Below are 23379 nucleotides of genomic sequence, written 5' to 3'. Positions count from 1 at the left end.
ATGTCCTTTTTGCCCCAACACTTCGTGTTTGGAGTCCGATTTGCGCGAGGTGTAGAAGATTGGGTCATACTAAAGCCGACGACCGAAGGTCCCCTAACAATAAAACATTCCTGTACTTGTTTAGGGGTTCATTTCAGGGAATATTTGCCAAGAGTATCGTTTTGTTTCCAATACTTGTTAAGGGTAGGGTTTCACACGCCAATACTTGTTAAGGGGTGCATTTTCAGAATATGCAAAATTACGTGTTGAGGGTGCTTTTCAAGACCCCATGGTCGCGCATGGTATCCACTCGTGAATGGAAGTGGCCTCCCCCCCCCCCCCCCGGGGGTGTTTCACAAAATAGAGTTGCACTTTGTTTCAGAAAAAATGTAATCCAAATCTAGAGGGCTGGTATTCGAATCATATTTTTTTTTATTTGTGCCACGCATGACAAAAACGTCATGCCACTCATGGTCTAGTGGTTCTGACTCTCGCCTTTCAAACAGAGGGTCGTGGGTTTGAATCCTATTCCTAGCCATGGCATGTTTTCCTTCAGCAAGAAAATTATCCACACTGTGCTGCACTCGATCCAGGTGAGGTGAATGGGTACCCGGCAGGATAATTCCTTGAATGCACCAAGCACCCTTAGCAGCTGGAGCTACAGCCAGGGTAACAATGCGCCACTGAATAGGCAACTAGATAGATCGGCGCCTCATAAATGATATATATTATTATTATTAAGTGATGTTGAAGACAACAGGTAGGTGCACATATCACTTTTTCCAAGTTTTTGAAAACTTGATGAAAGAGCAGATGCTGATGATGTAAAGTTTCATCAATGCCCGAGCTTGCAAAAATCTTGATTGGACCTTTTTTCTTCCAAAGGAGTGTACTTATACTTGCTTATATAGCGCTTTGTCAGAAGTCTCTAAGCGCTCTACAGTATATGCAGCATAATTACCCTGGCTTTTGCAGTGCAGCTGTTACGCGCGCTGTGTTTCAAGGAATAAATTCCTGCCAGGTACCCATTTACCTCACCTGGGTTGAGTGCAGCACATTGTGTAAATGGACAAAGAAAATGTACTTGCAAATGATTAACTAGGAGATTGTACGACAACATTATAAGATCGAGGCAGGTTTGAGGAGTGTACATTAAACATGTACGGTAGGTCTTTGGTGGATTCAGGACCAGCACTCCTGTCCATCGTTCCAACATCGTTTGAGATAGACTTAAAGAACCCTTTGGAGTTTGGACATAAAGTCATGCCCACAACCATGAGGTAAAATGACCAATCAAAGATTCCCCGACTTCGGCCTGTGATTATTTCCTTTGGAGACACTTAAAAAACAAGGTATTTGTAATTTCTCCTCAAGATCTTCATGATTTTGTAGGGCCGAATTTGATCATGCTTTTTGTGCAATGATCCAGCAATGGTCAAGATGAGCTGTCCAAGATATCCTTAATCCCTCCATGTTACCAACTTTTGTGTGCAAAGGAGAGGAGGACATGTTGAAGGTGTGGGTGAATAAAGACATTAACCTTTCAATCACCTTTTCAGAGGAATACCTTGACTCTTCATTCCAAAAATTACTTTTTTACATTTTATTCTATCAAGCACACATATCACCTACTTTACCCAAACCAAGGAGGTTTAAATGAGATGGAGTAACAGCAAACAAAATCCCTTTGAACAAGCTTCGAAGCTGCCAGCAGAAAGTATGTCAGGCATGCACTTTGCTCAACATCTCTTGCAATTGTATAGACAAGTGATTCCTGCATGACTCCGCAGCTATAGGTCATCTATACATGTATAGGGAAATATGCTATTGTGATGATAACATTTTCGCCTTATCTGGTCTGGTTATATGTGTAGTACAATTCGGAGGCATGCGAAAATGAACTATGCAATATTTTCTGAACTATGACTCAAATTTCCTCGACTGGGCATGTGCGGGCACTCATCTGGCATATAGTGAATAGCAATATTCCATCAACCACATTTGAAATTTTCATTTGCTGCAAGCGATCAGAAAAGTTTTAAAATCTGGTTTCAGTAAAGGTCAAATTCTTACTTTTTCCACTGATTAAAGGTAAATATAATCTGGGCAAATATCTCAGCTTAATAGTCATGTGTACAAATTTCTGTTTATTTATATAAAAGATGGAAAATTGATCCAAATGGATATTCGTAAAATTTCACTCCTCGGATTTCTTCACTGAAACTGGCGGCTTCGAAGGCGGACATCAAAAAGGTCTTAACTGCCGTTCTGTCTTTTGTGCTTCTTTAGAAATGAACAGCTGCTTGAATAAATTTGTTGCCTGTTGGAACTCCAGTCATAGAAACTTCTTGCCCAAACTTGGTAAAAGTGGTACCTGCAAAGTTGTCTTCAACATCAATTAGCTTGGTCATGAGTGCTGCAGATGGTACAAATAGGGTATCAATGCAGAATAAACTCCACAAAATTAAATATGATCCAAATATCAACCCTCTAGATTTGGATTACTTTTTTTCTGAAATGCACCAGTGTATAGGACACTCGCTTGCGTGTTGCATATCATGAACGCATCAGCATATTAAAGTGCGAAGTCTAATTAAGTCACACTTAAATCTTTATGAAACACCCCCCCCCCCCCTCCTCCAATAAATAAGGACAGAGATGCTGGAAAAGTTCATTTTTGCGACAGCCAATCAAACCCTACCTGTAGTAAACAACATTTGAACCAATATATATTTTTTTCACTTTGTGTACTGTGTGTACATGTTGCAAAAGAACTCCAAGATACCAAGTTCAAAGACCAGCTAAAACGTTACTTTGAAGTGATTTTTTTTTCAGGTTTTACTTCATCTATTTCAAATCATTTTTTCAGCATTCCCCCTTTAGACCTGACATCAGAATATAGACCAGTGCTTTCATGAAGCTTGACATGGTTTGTGATTTTTTTTTTCATATACAGGTTCATTGAAGTTTTTGTTTATCAAGCTGCACTTCATGTGTGCACCAGGAACTTTATAAGTGATGGCGGATTCCGAGGTTATCTCAAAAGAGTCTTTAGGTCAGGCAGAAGTCAAGGGGATGGATGTCCAAAACAGCTCATCGGGATCCAATGGCACAGAGGCACGCTGTGAAACAACGTCACATCGCTCTCAGGAACGTGATCATCATGAAGGGTGAGGTACCTTGTCAAAAAGTTAGAAAGTTCTGCGCAGGAATCTCGAAAGCGGCCTCTCATTACCAATGTTCACACTTCATCAAAGACAAAACAATGAGGAATGTTGAAGAGCCCCTGGGGGGGGGGAGGGGAGTCAAATGTATTGCTGTACACATGTGTGACCAAATTATTTCCAAACAAGCATTCCCTAAACAATTTTTTCTCTGTTTGCCAAATAACCCCCAAAACAAATTTTTGCAGGCTTTATTTATACATTTTGTCCCAAAGTTGTCGCCAGGATATGACCCCGGGGGAAAAAGCTTGGGGGAAAAAAATACCCCAAACATGTTTGGCTAGTCTGAAAAAAAAGCTTTCTAATAAAAAAACATTGCCAAAGTACTTTTGACCTTGCAATGGGCCATTGACCAGTCTTTCAAAACCACCCTTTTTCTTGAAAATCAGCGTTTTTGATCCCCTTTTAATAACGAGTGCATGTGCGGCCCTCTTCCAAAACTGAAAAAAACACCCTGTTAAACATGTTTTTGGTCACGCATGTATACAGCAATATAACTCCCCCCCCCCCCCCCCGGAGAAGAGTCGCTATGAAAAGAGAAATGGTGTCTTTATAGAAGGATTTCTGCTAAAAGATGTGGCACAGCCTTTTGACTACCGGTAGTTAAAGGTTACGTCCAGCCCAGAAAAATGAAGCAATAGAGAAAAATCAAACAAACATACTGTAAAGCTGAAAATTTCATCAAATAGAATAAAGTAAGAAAGCTATGACATTCTAAAATTTTGCTTATTTTTCCCAAAACTGTTATGCACAACTTAGTAAGATGTAAATGAGAGAGTCAATGATGTCTCTCACTCACTATTTCTTTTGCATTTTATTGTTTGTTACATTATTTCAATTTGTACAGATTTGACAGTAGGACCAATTTTACTGAACCATTTGGACTTTGAATTGGAATATCACATGTTCAGGGAGGAATAAAAAGAATTCACATGACAATGAGGAGAAAATTAGAATATTGAATATTTCATAAATAAAATACATGTATAAGAAATAGGGAGTGGGTGATGTTATCAGACCCCTCAATTGCATATGACCAGGATGTGCGTATACATGTAACTGTTTTGTGAAATTAAGCGAAACTTTAAAACTTTCTTATTTTACATCCGATTTTTTAAAAAATGTCAGTGTTATGTTTGTTGGGTTTTTCTCTTTTTATTCAAATCAACATTTTTCTGGGGTGGACTTGTCTTTTAATTACTTAAATTCAGTCTGCATTGCTAGAAGTGTTAACCTATAGTCTTTCCTATCTTTAACCAAGTTTATGGGTAATAAAGGTCTTTGTAAGTTACAAAGGATTTTACAAACAACTAGAGACCCTTTCGTTGGTGCTATATATTCAGACTCTCAGTCATTTTGGTTCCCATCAAGTTGATCAATCATGGGGGCCAATTTAATACAAAGCATAGCAATCATAGAACCTTTGTTCTTTTTAAATAATGATTGCATTATAGTTCACAAGTAATCGTGAAAATCTAGCATACAATTAATCACCTATTGTAAGTTATTCATGAATTATTGTTAATTGAATATATAGATTTATCTGAATTGAAATTTAAATATTTTCAATTTTGATAACAGGGCCCAAAGAATTGTTTTAAAATAGGGAGTGCTGGTGTTCTTGTTCAAGGGATTGTCATCGTGTCATCAGAAAAAAAATGACAAGCAAAAAAAGGGGGTATTGCTCCCAAATCTTTGTCATTTCGAAGCAATATCTCTTTTTGTCAACCTGATTGCCAGGGGGTGCTACCAATGGTGTACATACATACATACGCAGCACCCCCTGAAAAATCTTGGGTTTAATACTTCAACCCCAGCACCCCTTGCTTCCCAGGGCCATGTAGGGTTATTAGGGAATGCACGCACAAATTATGAGTTACATGTATATATAAATCTCAAAACATCAATAAGGATCAATATTCAATTGTATTTATACTTTTAAAGCAGCTTTATGACTTATCCAAGGTCATCATGGGTATGCCCTAGTTTTTCCTATTGATTTTTCTCGGTGCTCTAGTCCACTCATTTATGCAATACTACCATTGATATAAATAGAAAATAGATAGAGCTCTCATTGAATTCTGCCGCCCAAAGGACCCTAGGGCCGTCTACACCAGCCCAAGTTTTCAAATTAGCGCGCTTTTTCTGATTGGCAAATTATCCCAATCTGAACAATTTTTAGATTTTTGTATAATTTGTAATGGAGATGCAGTCAGCGAGGTAGTTCCCAGGATTAATCTTGAGATTGCAATTCCAAGTCAACTTAGGATTATTTGCAACATAGCACGCTACATGTATTTAAGAATTATTCCGCTAATTCGCAGTTGCAAGTGCACTCAGTATTATTTATTCACGGCGTGCCAGGCTGATGCATGTATGCCTCGTTTGAGCACAAATTGCTCTTCTTGTGCTGGTGGAGACGGGGTTTCTTGAATCTCAAGATTAATCATGAAGAGGGCAGATCGGGCTAAAATTTTGAGATTGAGCAAACCCGAGCTGGTGCAGCGCTGCCTCCTGAAGGTTCAGTAAATGTATCCCATATGAGGACCATACCAACTGACACGTACAAATGAAAGAACACTTTCTGCTTTTCTGGGGCTACTTTTCATAACTTACTGCCTAAATGATAATAATTGGATTTTTTTAGAGAATACAAAGCACTGTGCATGGCTTTAATAAGACAAGTTAAGGTTCATAGTAGATGCGTTTTAAGATGTTTTTTGAAGAGGTCAAGAGAAGAGATGTTTCAGAGAGACAGGGGACAAGAGATTGAAAATAATTGAAGCCTGTCTGTTTTCTGGATTTAGGAATGACATGCATGCAGAAAGGAGCAGATGTAGAACGAAGAGAGTGTGTTGATATTTGTTGCTGAAATAACAAAAAAACGTAAGAAGAAAATGTGGTTGACAGAGATTGAAAGTTTTTTTCTGTTGATATTTATTGAAAATATAGAATTCACATTTAATCAAGAAATTTATTTACAAAAAAGGAAAAAAAATATTTGAGGAACAGCATATGTCAGATCTTGGGACTGAAATTCCCAGTCTGGTAATAGATTTGGTTCTGTTTGAAACGAAAGTAGTTACCACTTGCAATAATCACACAATCATTCAATATCTATATGTAACATAAATTTAATTCAGAGCGACCAGCTCTATAAATGTACATATAATTAAAGAAATTGAACAATCAGAATTAAATCATGAATCACATGCATATCAACATAACATCAAACTGTATTTAGCAGTTAGCATCAGCATGAATTAACCTACATGTATACTGAATATGTTGCAATATGTATCTAATGAGAGTGATTTATTTATATTTAATCAAGGCCTAATAATTTGGCATCCAAACGTGACAATATTTTTGGTTATTAATTCCACCAATTAAGTTTCATCAAAAGAGGGTTTATACTTGGATGAATACCTACACTGGACCGTAGTATATCTAATCTGGTTATAATTTATATAGTTCAGAATAAGGACCCCTTCGACATCGTCAATGACTATCGTTGGTCCGATGAATATAGTCGTCTAAGAGCGAACTGCGGTGGCTTCGACGACGCGAAGTAAAGCGAGCGAACTCTCGACGAAAAGCCAGTCCAGATTCGCGGACGAAATGATGAGGGCTGAGAGCCACAAGATTGCTACGATGAATCACAAGTCACGAACTCTGAGTTCGAGGATGAAGTATGAGCCCAGCTCGTCCAGTTCTTTGGAACAGTCGTGCCTGGTGAGATGAGGGCAGATGTGGTGGCTTTACCTGGCCTGTGCTGCCTGGATCCAGCCTGCCAACGATGGGGATTAAGACTCAGCTGTGCCTGCACTACACAGCCTGCAACATTCACCCAAAGTAATGGCCTCCGAGAACCACACCCTCACACTCCGAGTTAAGACCAAATGTGGAAGGGTCTTCCTCTCCCGAGAATCAAACGATTTCTGATTTGCTTTTACTCAAACACCACTCCATCTTGACTCTCACAAAGACAAAGTCATTAACATTCTCAATATTCCTCTGCTTTACTCTTCCACGCTGAACATATCCAATTAAAACTACTTAACTATCCAAGCTTTAATTTCACCTATTCAAAACTCCCATCTCAAACATTCTCAACAGTCTTTTCCTCTCATACATAAAAACAAACATCTATAGAATTTTAGAGCCCCATTGAACTTAACTAAATATATCAAGTTAAATGACCCAATGCTTATGACCTATTAAAGATTGTCAAGAAGTCAAAGTAAAATTCTAATCCTTACACCCCAGCGGGTTTGATCACTTACTTAAAAGGCGGTGCTGCACCATCCCGAGTTTGCTCAATCTCGAGATTTTAGCCCGATCAGCCCTCTTCGCGATTAATCTCGAGATTCAAGAAGCCCCGTCTCCACCATCGCACGAAGAGCGATTCTTGCTCGAGCGAGGCAACAAGCCCGATATTCCGAGCATGCGCACTTTCGATCTTGGAGTTTCAACGGCCCGCGCTTTTGAATAACTTCCCGCGATATGCAATCAAGTCCATGTACTCTTTCGCCGAATTCGACCGTTGTAATGCAACAATCCTCTCAGCTCAGCCGCGCTATAATTATAAGCGAGTGAAGTATTCTTCGTTTAATATGATGGCGGACTCCGAGGCAACGACAGAGGGGGAGAGAGAGAGAGAGGGGAGGAAAGAAATGCTATTTGCTCACATTTTGCGAAGGAATAAGACGGCAATGCTGTCAGTATTGTTATTGACTATGACCATCGTCGATAATGAGCGCCTCCCCCATCGGTCTGGTCTCTCCCAAAATCCATTCACGGGGGGCTTGACACCATCGTTGCTGATTGGGGAATTGATGAACGCTATGATAAAGTTGACTTTCGCATGCGTTCGGTATAATCGCTGTTTATGTTTTTACCAAGGCGGAAATGGAACGCGAATTGCATTATGGACTGAAGGTCATGAATAAATTAACCCGAGTCCAAACCCGAGTGCGTCTGCACCTACGAATTAGCGCGATAATTCGTAAATAGCGCGCTATTTTGCAAATAAACCCGAGTTGACTTGGGATTGCAATCTCGAGATTAATCCTACGAACTAGCGCGATAATTGCGTCTGCATTACAAACAATCTCGAGATTTTTCAGATCGGGATAATTTGCCGGATCAGAAATAGCGCGCTAATTTGAAAACTCGGGATGGTGCAGACGGCCCTAAAGATACAGTTGATTGACTCTGGGACTATGACAAGACTCAACCACCCAAATTCCTTTTATTATATACAAGCTGAATGGTTACTAGGGGTTAACACTAAATAGACTTACAGTCGCATTGTGACACATATAACAAATGAAAATATTTTAATGAAGTTAATACTGTTTTGGAAACAAAACTTAATCTTTTAAATTGCCAAAGAGCTGGTATTGGAGGAAATTAAAGTTAAACTTTTTTGGCAACAACACAAAATCATAGTGGGTTTTTTTACTTAGTTTTTGATAGAGAATTTCAGTGTACACATTGTAAATGTATTGATTAGACTTTCATTTTTTGATCAATTTTCCTTCTTGATAGATATTGACCCAAGATTGATCTATAATGATCGATGTTAATTCTTATAACATATACAGGTGTAAGATGCTGCTGTACATGTACAATCTGACATTTTTGAGTACCAAACAATGGGGGGGGAGGGTTGATAGCACCTACATGAATACATGTAAGAGAGTTTAAATAATAAATGCATACATTTCATTAAATAGGTTTAAAACCACTACTAAGCATTGAATGGGGGGGGGAATTGCAGGATACAATTATAAACATGTAGCTTACCGATATTGTCATTCAGCAGTAAAAGGGCAATATACGGCACTATTTGGAGCAAAACTGATGATACCAGAAAATGTAAAAATAATTTTTGTTTTTTGGGGGGCCATACAGATATCGCCCTTTTACTTGCCAAATAATGATAGCCTATATGCAAGATTATTTCAGGTGTGTCTTGAGAGCTTTTATCTAGAAAAAAAAGAAAAAAAGAAACTGATCAACGGACTATACCATTGAATACAGTACATGTATTTGCAGTAGGGCCAATATGCTTCTAGTCTAAACCTTAATAAGCCAGACCTCATTAGTTCTACCGACTGGTTTCATGGGTGGATCGTAACCACAAAAATAGAAACATCCATCCTTGTACTGGTCCTCGGACAGGGCGGCTCGGAGTTTCTGGATTTCTTGGATGATCTCTTTCTCGCCAGCGTAACCACCAAATTTTCTGTGAAGATGGGACAACCAAACAAGTTCAACAGTATGATGTGCTTAGAAGTTCGAAAGAAATATGAGTAAAAACACTGTACAACATTCAGTGGGGTTCATTTTATTGTACAATTTTTGTAGTGTGGAAATGTAATTGTGCAGCAGAAGAAAACATCATTAAAGACAAATGTTTATTTGGGGGCACAAAATATACTATGGTGTTGTTGTTCAAACCTGACGTGACGCATACTTGGACATGAGCACAATGGATATCAACAAATTTGATTGAAAATTTTTGCTTAAAACAGTTCAACTAACCATTACAAGTCAGAGGAGCCTGCTTGTAATAGTAGATTTACATGATATTGGAAGAAATTTCACTGTGAGCCATGAACTAAACTACATTCACTATAAATGAAATATCATCATGGACCCTAAAACAACTTTAGGAAGTAGCATCATGCAGTATTACCTTGGACCCTACACGGTATTACAGTCAAACCTGTCTATAGCAGCCAACTGTCTTGAATGAAAACCTGCCACCACAGTTGTCTCCCCTTTGAAATGAATGAAGTCGTCCACTTTCCACATACATGAAGTGGCCATGTTTTGCATGGGCACGTCATGGTCTAGTGGTTCTGACTCTCGCCTTTTAAACAGAGGGTCGTGGGTTCGAATCCTAGCCATGGCGTGTTTTCCTTCAGCAAGAAATTCATCCACATTTTGCTGCACTCGACCCAGGTGAGGTAAATGGGTACCGGCAGGAAGTAATTCCTCAAAAAGCTGTGCGCACCAGAATTGGTAGACTAGCTCAGCCGGGGTAATATACATGTAGGGGCGCCTTGAGCACCTAGCAAGGTGGATATACATGCGCTATACAATTCCTATATTACCAGTATTATTATTATATGACAGATTTGACTTAATAATTGAACACCCTACATCGCTCATGGGTCCTCATACCTTGGAAGGCTTTAAAATTTTTGGACTACAACCCCTCACCCCTTCCATGTCATGCCTCCTTCCATACCCCACCCCCCTTCATACTTACCTCACATACATGGTGGCTTCTGGAGTGTTCCGGAAGGTGATATCATCATCCTTTGGCTTTGGTGGGTCATCCACATTCTTCTTAGGAAGTAAAAACCCAACATTGTAAACCTGTTTCATTGTATTCCAGTCAGCGTCACCAGGCTGGCAAAAGAAGCACACAGGAGCTGTCATTGATACCTTTTTACCTGGATGTGAATGTGAATATAATATAGATTTTGGGGTCAGTGGATGAATGCACAGACTCTGAACCACAAGGTCCAGGTTTCAGATCCCACCAGGCACTAATGTCCTTTGACAAAAAACCCGACATAAACCTGTTTCATTGTATTCCAGTCATCGTCACCAGGCTGGCAAAAGAAGCACACTGGAGCTGTCATTGATACATTTTTACCTGGATGTGAATAAAGAGGTGTTAGGTATTTTTGATCTGTCTACATTTTCAAACTCAAAACCACAAATCGTATTGTGGCACTAAATATCCTATCAAAGTCACACTCAACATTTGAAGGTCCTGTTTCTTTGTATTCCATTCAGTTTCATTGCTACATTTGAAGTTTTTGAAATGACAGCATAACTTAAAAAATATATGGACGTAGTTCATGAAAATTCGACATAAGATTAATCAAGTATCACTGAACATCCTGCATGAGTTTCACGTCACATGACCAAGGTCAAAGGTCATTTAGGGTCAATGAACTTTGGCCGAGTTGGGAGTATTTGTTGAATTACCTTCATATGTATTGGTCTAGTTCATAAAACATGGACATAAGAGTAACCAAGTATCTCTGAATATCTTGTGCGAGTTATAGTAGTTTTCAAAGTCAGCACTGCTGCTACATGTATATTGAATCGCGCGATGCAGGTGAGACTGCCAGAGGCATTCCACTTGTTCATATTATATTTAAGTTTACAAAAAGAAAAAATATGTTATTTTTCAATACAAACGTGTGGCATGTTAAGATATACATGTAATACATGTTTTACAAATAAATTACAAGTACCCGAGCACCTCCTACCTGTTTCGTTTGTTCCTGTGATGTACTTGAAGAGCTTCATGAATCCCTCGCTGGACGAGTCCTTAAACTTCTTTCCTTCTACCTTTGTGACCGCCCACTTAGCAGCAGCATACTTTCTTTCTTCATACACCTGAAGGTTCAAATTTAAAATGAAATCAAATTGTCTTTATATTATGCACAGTGAGCCTAGAATTTTGAGGGAGCTAGATATGGCTTATAATGTGAGATTTTTTAAAAGTTGCAAGTTAGGGAAGGAGTGAGCAAAAATTTCAGCTTATTATAAAAATCAAATTTTGTGATAAATTTTTGATGTAATATTCAGAAAATGATATTAGTTTTCACCCAGGTTCTCTCTTTCCATTTTTTTTTGTGTGTGTTCTTGGCCATGATTTTTTTTTTTTGGGGGGGGGAGAAAATTCCAACAAGCATAACACTGAAAATTTCATCAAAATCGGATGTAAATTAAGTTCTGCTTAATTTCACAAAACAGTTGTGTGCACATCCTGGACAGTATAAAAATGAGGGGACTGATGACATCACTCAATCACAATTTCTTTTATATTTTATTATGAAATATTCTCATTTTCTGCTCATTGGAAGGTGAAACAAGTTTTCTTCCTCCATTAACACGGGGAATTGTTTTAAGATTTTATGGTTCAGTCAAGTGGGTCCTTAGTCAGATATGTAAAAAAAAAGAAATATTGTACTAATCAAACAATAAAAAACAAAAGAAATAGTGAGTGAGGGACATCAACTCTCTTTTGCCTGTTGCTGAGTTATGCCTTAATAACTGGTCTGGAAAAAATAAGCGAAACTTTCAAATGTCATAGCTTGAATTATTTTACATCCAGTTTTGATGAAATTTTTAGCATTATCATTGGATTTTTCTTTTTTGATTCAAATTAAAATTTTTCTGGGATGGACTTGACCTTTAAAGATAATCTTTCCCAGTTTATATGATTTAAAAGAGTGATCGTATACTGTCAAAATCATTCCCTTTGACAGGAAAGACACATATTGAAAATGTTTTTTTTTTGCAATAAAATTTGGTTTGTGCCTGTCCACTGAAATTGTCTTGGAAGAGTTACTGAAAATCAGAAATTAATTTTGATTAAAAATGTATGTCTGTCTGCTAAAATTGTCTTGGGATGGGACATGAAATAGATAGTGATGATTTAAACAGATGGACTTACATCAGTTTTACTAATAACCTCATAATTTGGAGTCTCCACGTCTCCAAACATCCGGCCTGCAATGGTGCTCAACATCTTGAGGGGATAAATCTCAAGAAAAGCAAGTAAACACAAGAAAATCAAAATGGACTGTACACTGTAGTATCATATTCATCATATTCTACAAATTTAAATATTTAGTAAATTTATAAGTGCATTCACACTTCAAAAACCATCTACATGTACCCCACCCAAATCACAATTGTGCACTAAAAAAAGAACAGAGCCAATACATACATGTACATTATTTTTTGTACATTCGTACATTATTTTCCTTTTATACACTAAATCAAACAAAACTACACAAGATTTAGAAGAAGAAAACTACTAACATTAAACAAAAATGAAAATAAAAATGTCATTAGAAAAGTAGAATAGGAAAGAAATCTGATCTGCCTTTGAGAAAACAAAGCTAGCCTTTTGCCAAGTTATTTGAGGCATTTAATATAGTTTCATGAAAAACATTAAGAAAAAAAATGAAATTCAAATTATACAGAAATGGTGAATGGCCCCCTTATTTTTAGGTTAGAATATCATCTAATTTTCCTTAAAAAAACACTTATTACATGAAATATTTCATCTTTATAGCAAATAATGTTATGCTTTTTGTACATTTTGATTTTATATTTTAATGGAAAATTAATTCAATTCAATGTAATAATTTTCCATACAAAATAAAAAATATTTGTCATACTAGTAAAATCAATTTCGAATTATTATCCATCATGTGGACATTAAAAGTATGAACAAGTCTAAAGTCCAGTGCAACAAAAAACAAATAAAAAATGTGTATACATCAGATTGTCCCAATAGTTTCTTTCATTTTTGCTCATGCAATACATTGCATAGTGAGAGAAAAGGTGGTCCTATTTGTTCAATAAAATTATGCATATACATGTATGGTCAAAATGTGTTTGTGTTGGTATTGTATTCTACATTTAGATTTGGAATATGATTTAAAAACAAAAATTCTGGGTTTGGTAACAATTTCATAATGATTCAGAATGCATTGCAATAAAATACATACCCAAGTGTTTCTGTGCTAAATAATTCTTGTAAAAAAAAGTGTAGTAGTTGCTGAGGAATACAAGTATACTGTTCCTCATGTTAAAGGACAGGTATCTTTTTGATTACCATTTAGTAATAACAATAATACACATTCCCTCACTGCTATGCTGGCCGTATTCAGCTACATGTAGCTGGTTTTCCAGTGTAGATTCATTATTTCACAAAGTTTACTTTCCACAAACTTTAATAGCTCTTGATTTGTGATCATAAAAGAAACTAAGAATTAAACTTCACTTTAAGGATTCGCTCATGAAATAGTTGCTTGCCGTATTTAGTTTGCTCAATCTTTGAAAGACCTTTGGTATCAAAACAGAAAAGCTCATTTTTAAAGACTTTCTCGTGAATAATGATAACACTGAGCAAAGCGCACATCACATTATGATATAACATCCCAATATGCACTTTCAAAGGAGATGGATATTGTTTTGTACTACATCGTATTTGTTTTTTTTTTTTTCAATTCTGACAACAGCAACACTAAATACAAGTAAAAGAGAAAGAACAAAATGTTAATAATCATGGAATGATTTATACTCCTACATTATTAAGGTACATTGCAATATTAATTGTTGCTTTGCTGCATCTAAGTTGAAAAGCTTACCTGAGATAAGAAATATGATATCTGGACTGCAACGCTTATTGTAAAATTATGTGAGAGCTATCTGAGACTGTCTCTTCTTGTGATATCTCTAGCATTTATTAGTTTTTCTCATGCAATTTATTTTCATAATCTATGATTTATTTTTTTAAGCCTGAGATAAATCGGTTCAAACTTCAGTCACTGGCCTGGAGAGCCTGTAACTCAAAGTTCAACAATCAATTGTAAGGGCTCAGTTTTACATAATGCATTGCACTGATCATTCTTCATGTACCGGTATGCAATCTATCAGACAAAGCAAATGTGCTATCGATTCTTACTGTATAGCTTTCTGCTGCCTTCATGAAGGGTAATGTGAGATAAAAAGATAATATCTACCGTTTATTTTCTTTTATCCTAACTTTTCAAAGGCCCACAAGATACTCCATTTAAGTAGAGAAAATGCTCATTGTCAAGGTCAAGGAGATACTCCTATTGTTGTATGTTGACTTGAATGCAGAACATTTTTAAATTAACCCTCTAGAATCAACATGTAAGGTACACTTGTTGGCACAAATGTTTGTACAATGAAACCTGTAGGCCTATACGACCCGAGAGAGAAGAAAATTGTTTTATGAGCATAATACTGTAGGTTTTTATCAACAGGTTTCTGTAGTCTGTTTCAGTTTGGGGATAGTCTATAAAGGAAACCAAAATTTTGATCTTAATAGACAATTTGACAGTTTATACCTGTGGATGCTAATGGTGCAGCACATTTCCCTATGGCAGCCGTACAGCGAGTCAAAAACAGCCGTTTGATAAACTATTATTGAAACCATCTGTAGCCGACCAGTACAAAAATGTTTAACTTTAAACGGCTCTTTTTTACTCGCCGTACGGCTATGGTAGGGCAAATGTGACTGCGCCATTATCACTTATTTATACAAACACATGTCCAGAAGAAAATATGAAGAGTTAAACCATTATCTACATGTACGATCTGTGCCCATGTTGTTTGATCACACATTATTTCTATCAACATTGTCTAGCCAAATTTATAACAATTTCATAAATGAGTGCAAACATGCACACCTAAATTGGTTAATAATCTGTCTAAATGACACTTTGTTTTGACTGCTTCCATTTTCACATACCTTCATTTCGTTTCTCCAGGTCAGTATTAAATCACATATTAATACCATCACAATAGAATCGGAACCTGACCTTTATCCCTGATTCATCGATAAGTGACGATCTGTTTGTCATCATATATCTACTGTACTCTCGCACTATACATGTACTTGATCATGTGGCATATATTGCATATAAATTTCTTGAGGAGTTACATATTTTCTTATATGATGATATAGTTTCTTTTATAGATCTGTTAATATTTGAATAGATCAAGTACATGTACATGTAAGTGCCTCCATTGACACAGGGTACTATAGGCATGTATGTATTTGATTTACATTTTGGTCATACAGGAAAAGCTATGTGTACAGTCCTATGTAAAATCTGCTTACCAAAAAAAAATTGTTTTTGCCTTTGAAAAATGTGGAGTAACCCCCGGGGGGGGGCACTTCCATTGACAAGAGGATACCATGCGCGACCATGGGGTCTCGAAAAGCACCCTAAACAAGTATTTTCCATATTCTGAAAATGCACCCCTTAATAAGTATTGGTGTGTGAAACCCTACCCTTAACAGGTATTGGAAACAAAACGATAACTTTGGCAAGTATTCCCTGAATTGATCCCCTAAACAAGTACAGCAATATTATATGTCACGGACGTCGGCTTTACCTTTACCTACAGTACACCATTGGGTTTAGCACGCCCCCACCTCCCACACCTCGTACAAATCAGACTCTAAAGTAACACATAGTGTTGACTGTTGGGGCAAAAATTACATTCTCTAATTATTATAGTCTTTTTATACCCTCGCAAATTTGACCCTAAACATGTAGCATTCCTAGCGAAATAGATACCCGTTTTTCATTTAGTGTTTTTGACACCCTTAATTATTATGCTACGTAGGTTACGTGCCCTTGAAAAAGACATCCTTTTTACATGTTTTATTAGTCGCGCATGGTATCCGCTCGTCAATGTAAGTGCCCCCCCCGGAGCAAAATGTGAAGCGATACCAGGAAAATTATTCCCTTGTTTGCATAGGTCATTGATCATAAAAGCATATTTTAGACAAAAAAACCCTATCACTTTCACATAAATTTTTCATAAAGTGAAATTAGGAAAGTTGATCTACATTAAGCTTATACATTTTAAACTAGGCTATTAAGAATGGACCCCATGAGAGCATTACTGAATGCACATTAAAAATTGATGATCAAAGTAGAAAGTCAATGATTACTGGTGCAAGTTGCATTGAATTGCTTCAAAACTCACCTAAGCATTATCTACATGTATAATTAAGGGGTGTTATCCTCCCCTAAAACCCCAAGACATCTAGTTTTATTGACACTTTGCCTTCCAACAATCAATTTAGCATAGGTTATCACTTCTTAAGTCAATACGAGATGGAGATTACATGCTTGAATAGTTTGTTCTTATCCTAATCATTGATTAAAATCCCAACCAGTACAATTTTGATGCTACCTTACACCATTATTTGATCAACATCTCATTTGGTTGATGTGCATGCTTCAGAAGTAAAGGGTTGAATGTCTATTATTTTGATTTTTTATTTGGTTTCGTCAGAAGCGAAGGGCCCTTTCTCCTTACTATCTTGTGGAAAAAAAAATTATTGATTGTGATTAGTACTTGACTGTACAAGGAGAGTGTCGATTTTAATACCTGAGTGTGTTTACTGAAGTGGGAGTATGGTGTTTGAACTCATAAATAGGCAAGTACAACTATCAGGTTGACTATTCATCATTTATGCTGGTTCCTGATCAATACAGAACCTACCAATGTCATTTTTTTCTATCTTATATTGTGCTCTGTTTTTGGATAGAATACTGTATCTCCATGATGACAGCTGCGCTCAAAAAATTAGCGAACCCCACCGCAAAATGCACTTCTTCGTGCTGAGTGTTGAATGCAGTCAACAACACTACATGTACAATGTCGTCAAGCCCGGAGAAACAAACTTTATTAAATGTAATATTTTAGCACCTGACTTCACAATTTAATATCCAAAACATAGCAGAAGTGGATATCTGTTGGGGTTCGCTAACTTTTCATCACTGTATATGAATTGTGATCGTCTTGCTACATGTAGTTTTGTCATAGAATAAATTAAGCAATATATTTCCCATGTGCTTGCACTTTGCATTAAAATTGAAATGCACTTTGAAAGTTTGAAACAATTTTTAAATATGCTATATGTTTTGTTTGTTTCTTATTTAGTTTTTCACTACATACTGAGTTGATGCTAGGGAAGCAGGGGGTGGGGCGATCATACACTGTAAAAACTGCGGTGTTAAAACTGACACCAATTGGTGTTAATAGAGGACCACACCCTGAGGTGTTAAAATTACACCCTAGAGATTAAACATAACACCAAAGAGTGTAATGTAACAACAAAAGTTGTTTTAATAACACCTATAGGTGTAAAACTAACACCACCAATTTAACACCGGTGTAAAATAACTGGTGTGGTCCTCTATGTACACCGGTTAACACCACAGTTTTTGCTGTGTACATATCAAGTAGAGTAGTGAATTAAAGCGGGAGCATTTCATCAACACTAAATATCCGACAGGTTGTCAGATCTGACAACTTTCCTTGATTTTGATTGGCTAAAGAAGCACTGTTACTATGGTAACTATCAGATAAAATGAGACTTGTCAGATAAAACATCCAATGGGTCCTTTCATGAAGCGCTCTCTGGGAGAAAAAGAAGTAAAAATAAGAAAGAAGTACTTTTCAGTGCCCTGTGCTTTATTACCTTTGATATTCAATTTAAAAAGCAAAATTTTGTCACATTTATTTTGCCACGTTGTCCCCCACCCCCACCTCAAAGTACCATGATGCCATCCCCAATTACATTGTATTGGTTATACTTGTTATCTGCAGATATAAAACCTACAATTCTACCATTCTAAATCAGGAAGGACAAATACATGTACAAATGTTGACCTTTCTCAGTAGGCCTACTTTTCAGTGCCCTGTGCTTTATTACCTTTGATATTCAATTTAAAAAGCAAAATTTTGTCACATTTATTTTGCCACGTTGTCCCCCACCCCCACCTCAAAGTACCATGATGCCATCCCCAATTACATTGTATTGGTTATACTTGTTATCTGAAGATATAAAACCTACAATTCTACCATTCTAAATCAGGAAGGACAAATACATGTACAAATGTTGACCTTTCTCAGTAGGCCTACGTATTATTGCTTGTATGTAAAATAATAATTTATATATAACTGCAATTTTCAATTTTCCTTGTATATTTTCTTGTAATTTTGCTACATTCCTCTTAGAAATACTGTTCCTCTCCATTTAATTAATAATCCTTCTTCCTTTGATCTACTACATCATGGAAGAAACAGATGTGTTTTTAAAGTTTTACAAATCTACAGTGCGTCCCAGAATAAACGAAACCGAGATTTAGCAATCATTTATCATTACTTAATCATAAATAAAATAGACAAATGACCTACCAATTTAAAGCTTAGAATCTCCTCTTTCATCTGATATTACTTAGCTTATTTCTTATTCACGCATGAGTGAGCAAAAACAATTTGAAGAAAGGATACCAAAAACTCATTTGGCAAGGGGTATCTGGGTTTCAAAAAGAAAACCACATTTCTGAAAAGTTAAATATCTGCTCTTTAATTTGGTACCTCAATTACAGAAAATGGTCAAGAGATAAAAAAGTTCTGGTCATTTGAAATAAGGCTTGTATTTCCATAATTTCATGAGATAAACTTGTTTTCACCGGTTTCCCACAGAAGCTTTCATATGGTGAACAAAAGATTCAATGCATGGCTGATCGTCAACAAAACGGAGTGTCGAGTGAGTTTGAAAGCCAGCCTGGAGAACCTCTTGATTTTATGAAATTATTGAAATTCATGCCTTATTTTAAATGACCAGAACTTTCTTATTTCTTGACCATTTTCCCTAATTTAGGTATCAAATTAAAGAGGAGATATTGAACTTTTCAAAAATGTGGTTTTCTTTTTGAAACCCAGATACCCCCGCCAAATGAGTTTTTGATATCCTTTCTTCAAATTGTATTTGCTCACTCATGCGTGAATGAGAAATAATGTAAGTCATATCAGATGAAAGAGGAGATTCTAAGCTTTAAATTGGTAGGTCATTTGTCTATTTTATTTATGATTAAGTAATGATAAATGATCGCTAAATCTCGGTTTCGTTTTTTATGGGACGCACTGTATATGCAGCATAATGAAATATCTTTCCATTTCTTCCTGCTCTATTTCCTTTCAACTCGTTATCCTCCCTATGAGGACACAAACAATAGTCTCTTATCACATTCTTTAAAAACAAGGTGATTTTACACCTGCGTGATTAAAAAAAATACTTGTTAATTTTGAGAACTTGTTCAGTAATTCATTTTTTGTGCTCCTGCTAAGATGAAGGAAGATACCGTTCATGTACTTCAATGTGCCTCGACCTTGGTCCTGTTTTATGCACAATTTCTATATACAAATTTCTAGTCAGATTTAAGGATTTCATCGGCTTTTATTACTTGATTGGCAAATTTGTTTGTTTTGTGAAATGGATCCCAAATGTCCTATAAAGCCTCAAATAAACTTACTTGTAGTGTATTCTTTATGCTTCACAACAAAAGTTGATGTTGTGGTAACTTTGCCATCCAGTGGTAGCTACTATTGTAATATGTGCTCAACAGCCAATCACAATTAAGGATTCCATGATAGTTACCATTAGATGGCAAAATTTACCATAATGATAATGTAGAGCGGCCAGAGCGGTAAAGGGCGTGGTTCTAAAAACTATACAAGAGACAACTTCACTCAGTGATTGCCTGTTATGGACTGCCCTGGGCTGAATAACTTTAAACCTCAGGGGTTTATTAGGCATAAAATATTAACATGCATGGTTTATATATAACAAAGGAAAATAATGAATACCGGAATTCAAATATCAAAGATAGCAAATAAAAGAAATACATGAATATACATGGAATGAATAGCTGCTAATAAATATGAACTTAAGTCAGAGGGAGAGAACCAATCAGAGAATAAGAACTAATAGCAAGACTCAAGTATGAGTGAACATGAGCATGAACAAAAGAGAGGGATGGAAGAGTGAATCTGGTATGTTGAAAGGAATATAAAGGTGGTGAAAGAAAGGATGGAATTTTGATGACTAACAGAGAAGAGAGGATGATCAAGAATAATGCAGAACACATCTATTAAAGTTACATAACTATTCGAACTTGAAACCCTGTTCACACAACAACTCTACAATAACTTTTGTACAACAAGCCTTGCCATATTTGCCCAGTGGCCTCTTTCACACTGCTAAAATTGTTTGGATCTAGGATGAATCCATGCAAAAATTCTCATAGTTTGAAATTTGCAGACTGTATGTTGGAGATAGTTTGTATTTTTATGTATTATATGATAATACTTTACACATTACATTTCCTTTTTGTTTGTTAAATGTTCAATCGTATTGATGTATGTTACTTTTTAATCATTTTGTAAAGTGCTTAGAAACACCATAGTACTACATGTGCACGTGCACAAGTAATTCGCATGAAACAAATTCACATTGTCAAAATATCAGATATTTCTTTTGACCAGGCGGGTGTTAAAGTGCCTGTTTATTCAAGTTATCTTTATAACTGGGAGTTATAAAGTGAAGGTCTCTTTGTTGTGAAAGTACTAACATGTTGTTTGCTATGTTTCTCTACAATGGACCATTGTGACCATATGATTTTAAAACATCCAAGTTATACCTCGGTCACATTTGCTCTACGGCGGGCGTACAGCGAGTCGAAAATAGCCGTTAAACATTTTTTGTACCAGCTACATACAGGTGGTTTGAAATATGATTAATAAAACGGCTGTGTTCGACTCGCCGTATGGCCGCCGTAGAGCAAATGTGACCGAGGTATTCATGTGAACATTTATATAAATAGCTTTTATACACATGCGATATGAAATTTCTCCTTTTTCAATTCTTATGCAGTTACGCTTACAAAGATTTGTATTTTGGGTGCCATTTTCTGGGGGTAAAACAATACAAGAAAAATGAAGCGGGAAATCAAACAGCAGCAGATTTAATCCAATGAATTACCATAGAAGGGACAGGATTTCAACACATGTCCAAACTCCAGAAGTCAGACGAGATGTTTGCCTCGGGCACTTTTCTATCTACCAGTATTTATTTATCTGTCTCTCTCCCTCCCCCCCCCCCCTTCTCTGCCCAGAATTTTGTATCTCACACCTTCCCCCTTCCAGCTAGTTCTTCCTCCTTTTTTTTCTCATTCTACATGGAATATTGAAATGAAAAAAAATGATATTTATATCTGTCCCTCTCTCCCATTCGCTGTTTTCGTTTTGCTTTGCAAGGCCTGAAGGATTTGGGGATCAAGCTTGCAAAAGTGAGGATTCTGTTATACTGGCATCTAGATCTACATGAAAGGCGGTGCTGCTGCACCAGCCCGGGTTTGCCAAATCTCAAGATTTTAGCCCTATCTGCTCTCTTCGCGATTAATCTCGAGATTCAGGAAAACTGTCTCCCACCATCTGAGCAATTCCTGCTCGAGCGAGGTATCGATGCATTATGGTCTGACGCTGTGAATCAATAATCCTGAGTGTGTCTGCACCTACGAATTAGCAGGATAATTTTTTTAAAAAGCGCTATTTTGCAAAGAATCTCAAGTTGACTTGGGATTGCAATCTCGAGATTAATCCAGCGAACTAACGCGATAATTGCATATCCATTACAAATAATCTCGAGAATGTTCGGATCGGGATAATTTGCCGGATCAGAAATAGCGTGCTAATTTTAAAACTGGGGCTGGTGCAGTCGGCCCACTAAGCGACCTTTGCTGTTCTTTGGTGAACAGTTCTGTTTGATGTACCTTGGTCTCTTATCTTCCCTTGTATCCCTCTTCCTTTTCTTTTATTTATGATTCCCTCTATCTCCTTCTGTTTCTCCAGGGCTCTGAAGGTGATGGGGTTGGAGCTTGCCCCCCTGAGGATCCCCTTCCACCGGCGTCTAGAGACCTTTGCTGTTCTTCAGTGGTGGTTCTGCTTCATGTTCCTTGGTATCTTATCAACCGTTATATCCCTCTATCTTCTCTTATTCACAAGGTAAGTATGCTTCAAGAACTTCTGAAAAGCAAGATCAAATTAACGATTTGGGATGATTCAACAAGGAAATTTGAAGGTCTGAGAGTGGGTTGGCTTAGGGCATATCATTAAAGTTGTTAGGCTCTTGTACAATGCCTGCTTTCCCCATGACTTCTCAACTATTGGCCACTTTTAAGTTTATTATTGTTACCTGGCTTTAGCAAGTATTCATTTAAAGAAATGAATCCTGCCAGGTCCCTATTTACACTAGTACCTCACCTGGGTTGAGTGCAGCACAGGGTGGATAAATCCCTTGCTGAAGGAAATCAATGTAATTTTTTCTTTTTCAATTTCACATGTCTACCCTTCCCCCTTGCTCAGTTACTACTGGCTGGTACTCTTGCTTGCGGGATGGATCTTCTACGACCGCCACACACCTTGCCGCGGGGGTCGAAGGTCGGATTGGATACGCCGCTGGAAACTGTGGGTCCACATGCGGAATTACTTCCCCATCAACCTGATCAAGACAGCAGAACTGGACCCAGAGAAAAACTACCTCATGGGGTTCCACCCACATGGCATTATGAGCATGGGGGCCTTCGTGAGCTTCGGAACAGAGGCCTGCGGTTTCTCCGAGAAGTTTCCGGCTATGAGACCTCTCCTTCTGACGTTAGGTGGATGGTTCAATTTTCCGTTGGCAAGGGATTATATCATGAGTGCAGGTATGTCATGGACTTAA

General features: G+C 37.1%; 2 protein-coding genes across 2 annotated transcripts in view; one reads left to right on the top strand and one right to left on the bottom strand.

Annotated features, from left to right (window-relative positions):
- Nucleotides 1–23379, top strand: part of LOC121430284 (2-acylglycerol O-acyltransferase 2-B-like) — a 24140-nt gene extending 761 nt beyond the window's left edge. The window contains exons 2-4 of the mRNA XM_041627562.1: nucleotides 2936–3149; nucleotides 22509–22661; nucleotides 23022–23379. Coding sequence (XP_041483496.1) covers nucleotides 2998–3149; nucleotides 22509–22661; nucleotides 23022–23379 — 663 coding nt within the window. The 5' untranslated portion in view covers nucleotides 2936–2997. The remainder of the gene's footprint in view (nucleotides 1–2935; nucleotides 3150–22508; nucleotides 22662–23021) is intronic.
- Nucleotides 9133–12813, bottom strand: LOC121429680 (heme-binding protein 1-like). The gene is made up of 4 exons (XM_041626839.1): nucleotides 12700–12813; nucleotides 11507–11636; nucleotides 10489–10675; nucleotides 9133–9456 (listed from the first exon to the last, which is right to left on the bottom strand). The coding sequence occupies exons 1-4, from the start codon at nucleotides 12772–12774 to the stop codon at nucleotides 9288–9290; spliced, it is 561 nt and encodes a 186-aa protein (XP_041482773.1). The 5' UTR covers nucleotides 12775–12813; the 3' UTR covers nucleotides 9133–9287.

This window comes from Lytechinus variegatus, chromosome 16, assembly GCF_018143015.1.
Source record: "Lytechinus variegatus isolate NC3 chromosome 16, Lvar_3.0, whole genome shotgun sequence".
NCBI classification, from domain to species: domain Eukaryota; kingdom Metazoa; phylum Echinodermata; class Echinoidea; order Temnopleuroida; family Toxopneustidae; genus Lytechinus; species Lytechinus variegatus.
This window is presented reverse-complemented; position numbering and strand designations above follow the sequence as displayed.

Excerpts from the sequence above, each read along its gene's own strand:
- LOC121429680 (XM_041626839.1), bottom strand. The coding sequence starts at position 12,774 with ATGTTGAGCACCATTGCAGGCCGGATGTTTGGAGACGTGGAGACTCCA. Across the intron at positions 11,637-12,699 it reads AGGTTATTAGTAAAACTGAT|GTGTATGAAGAAAGAAAGTA; the intron begins GTAAGTCCATCT and ends TTGAACCTTCAG. Across the intron at positions 9,457-10,488 it reads GAAGCCACCATGTATGTGAG|AAAATTTGGTGGTTACGCTG; the intron begins GTAAGTATGAAG and ends CCATCTTCACAG.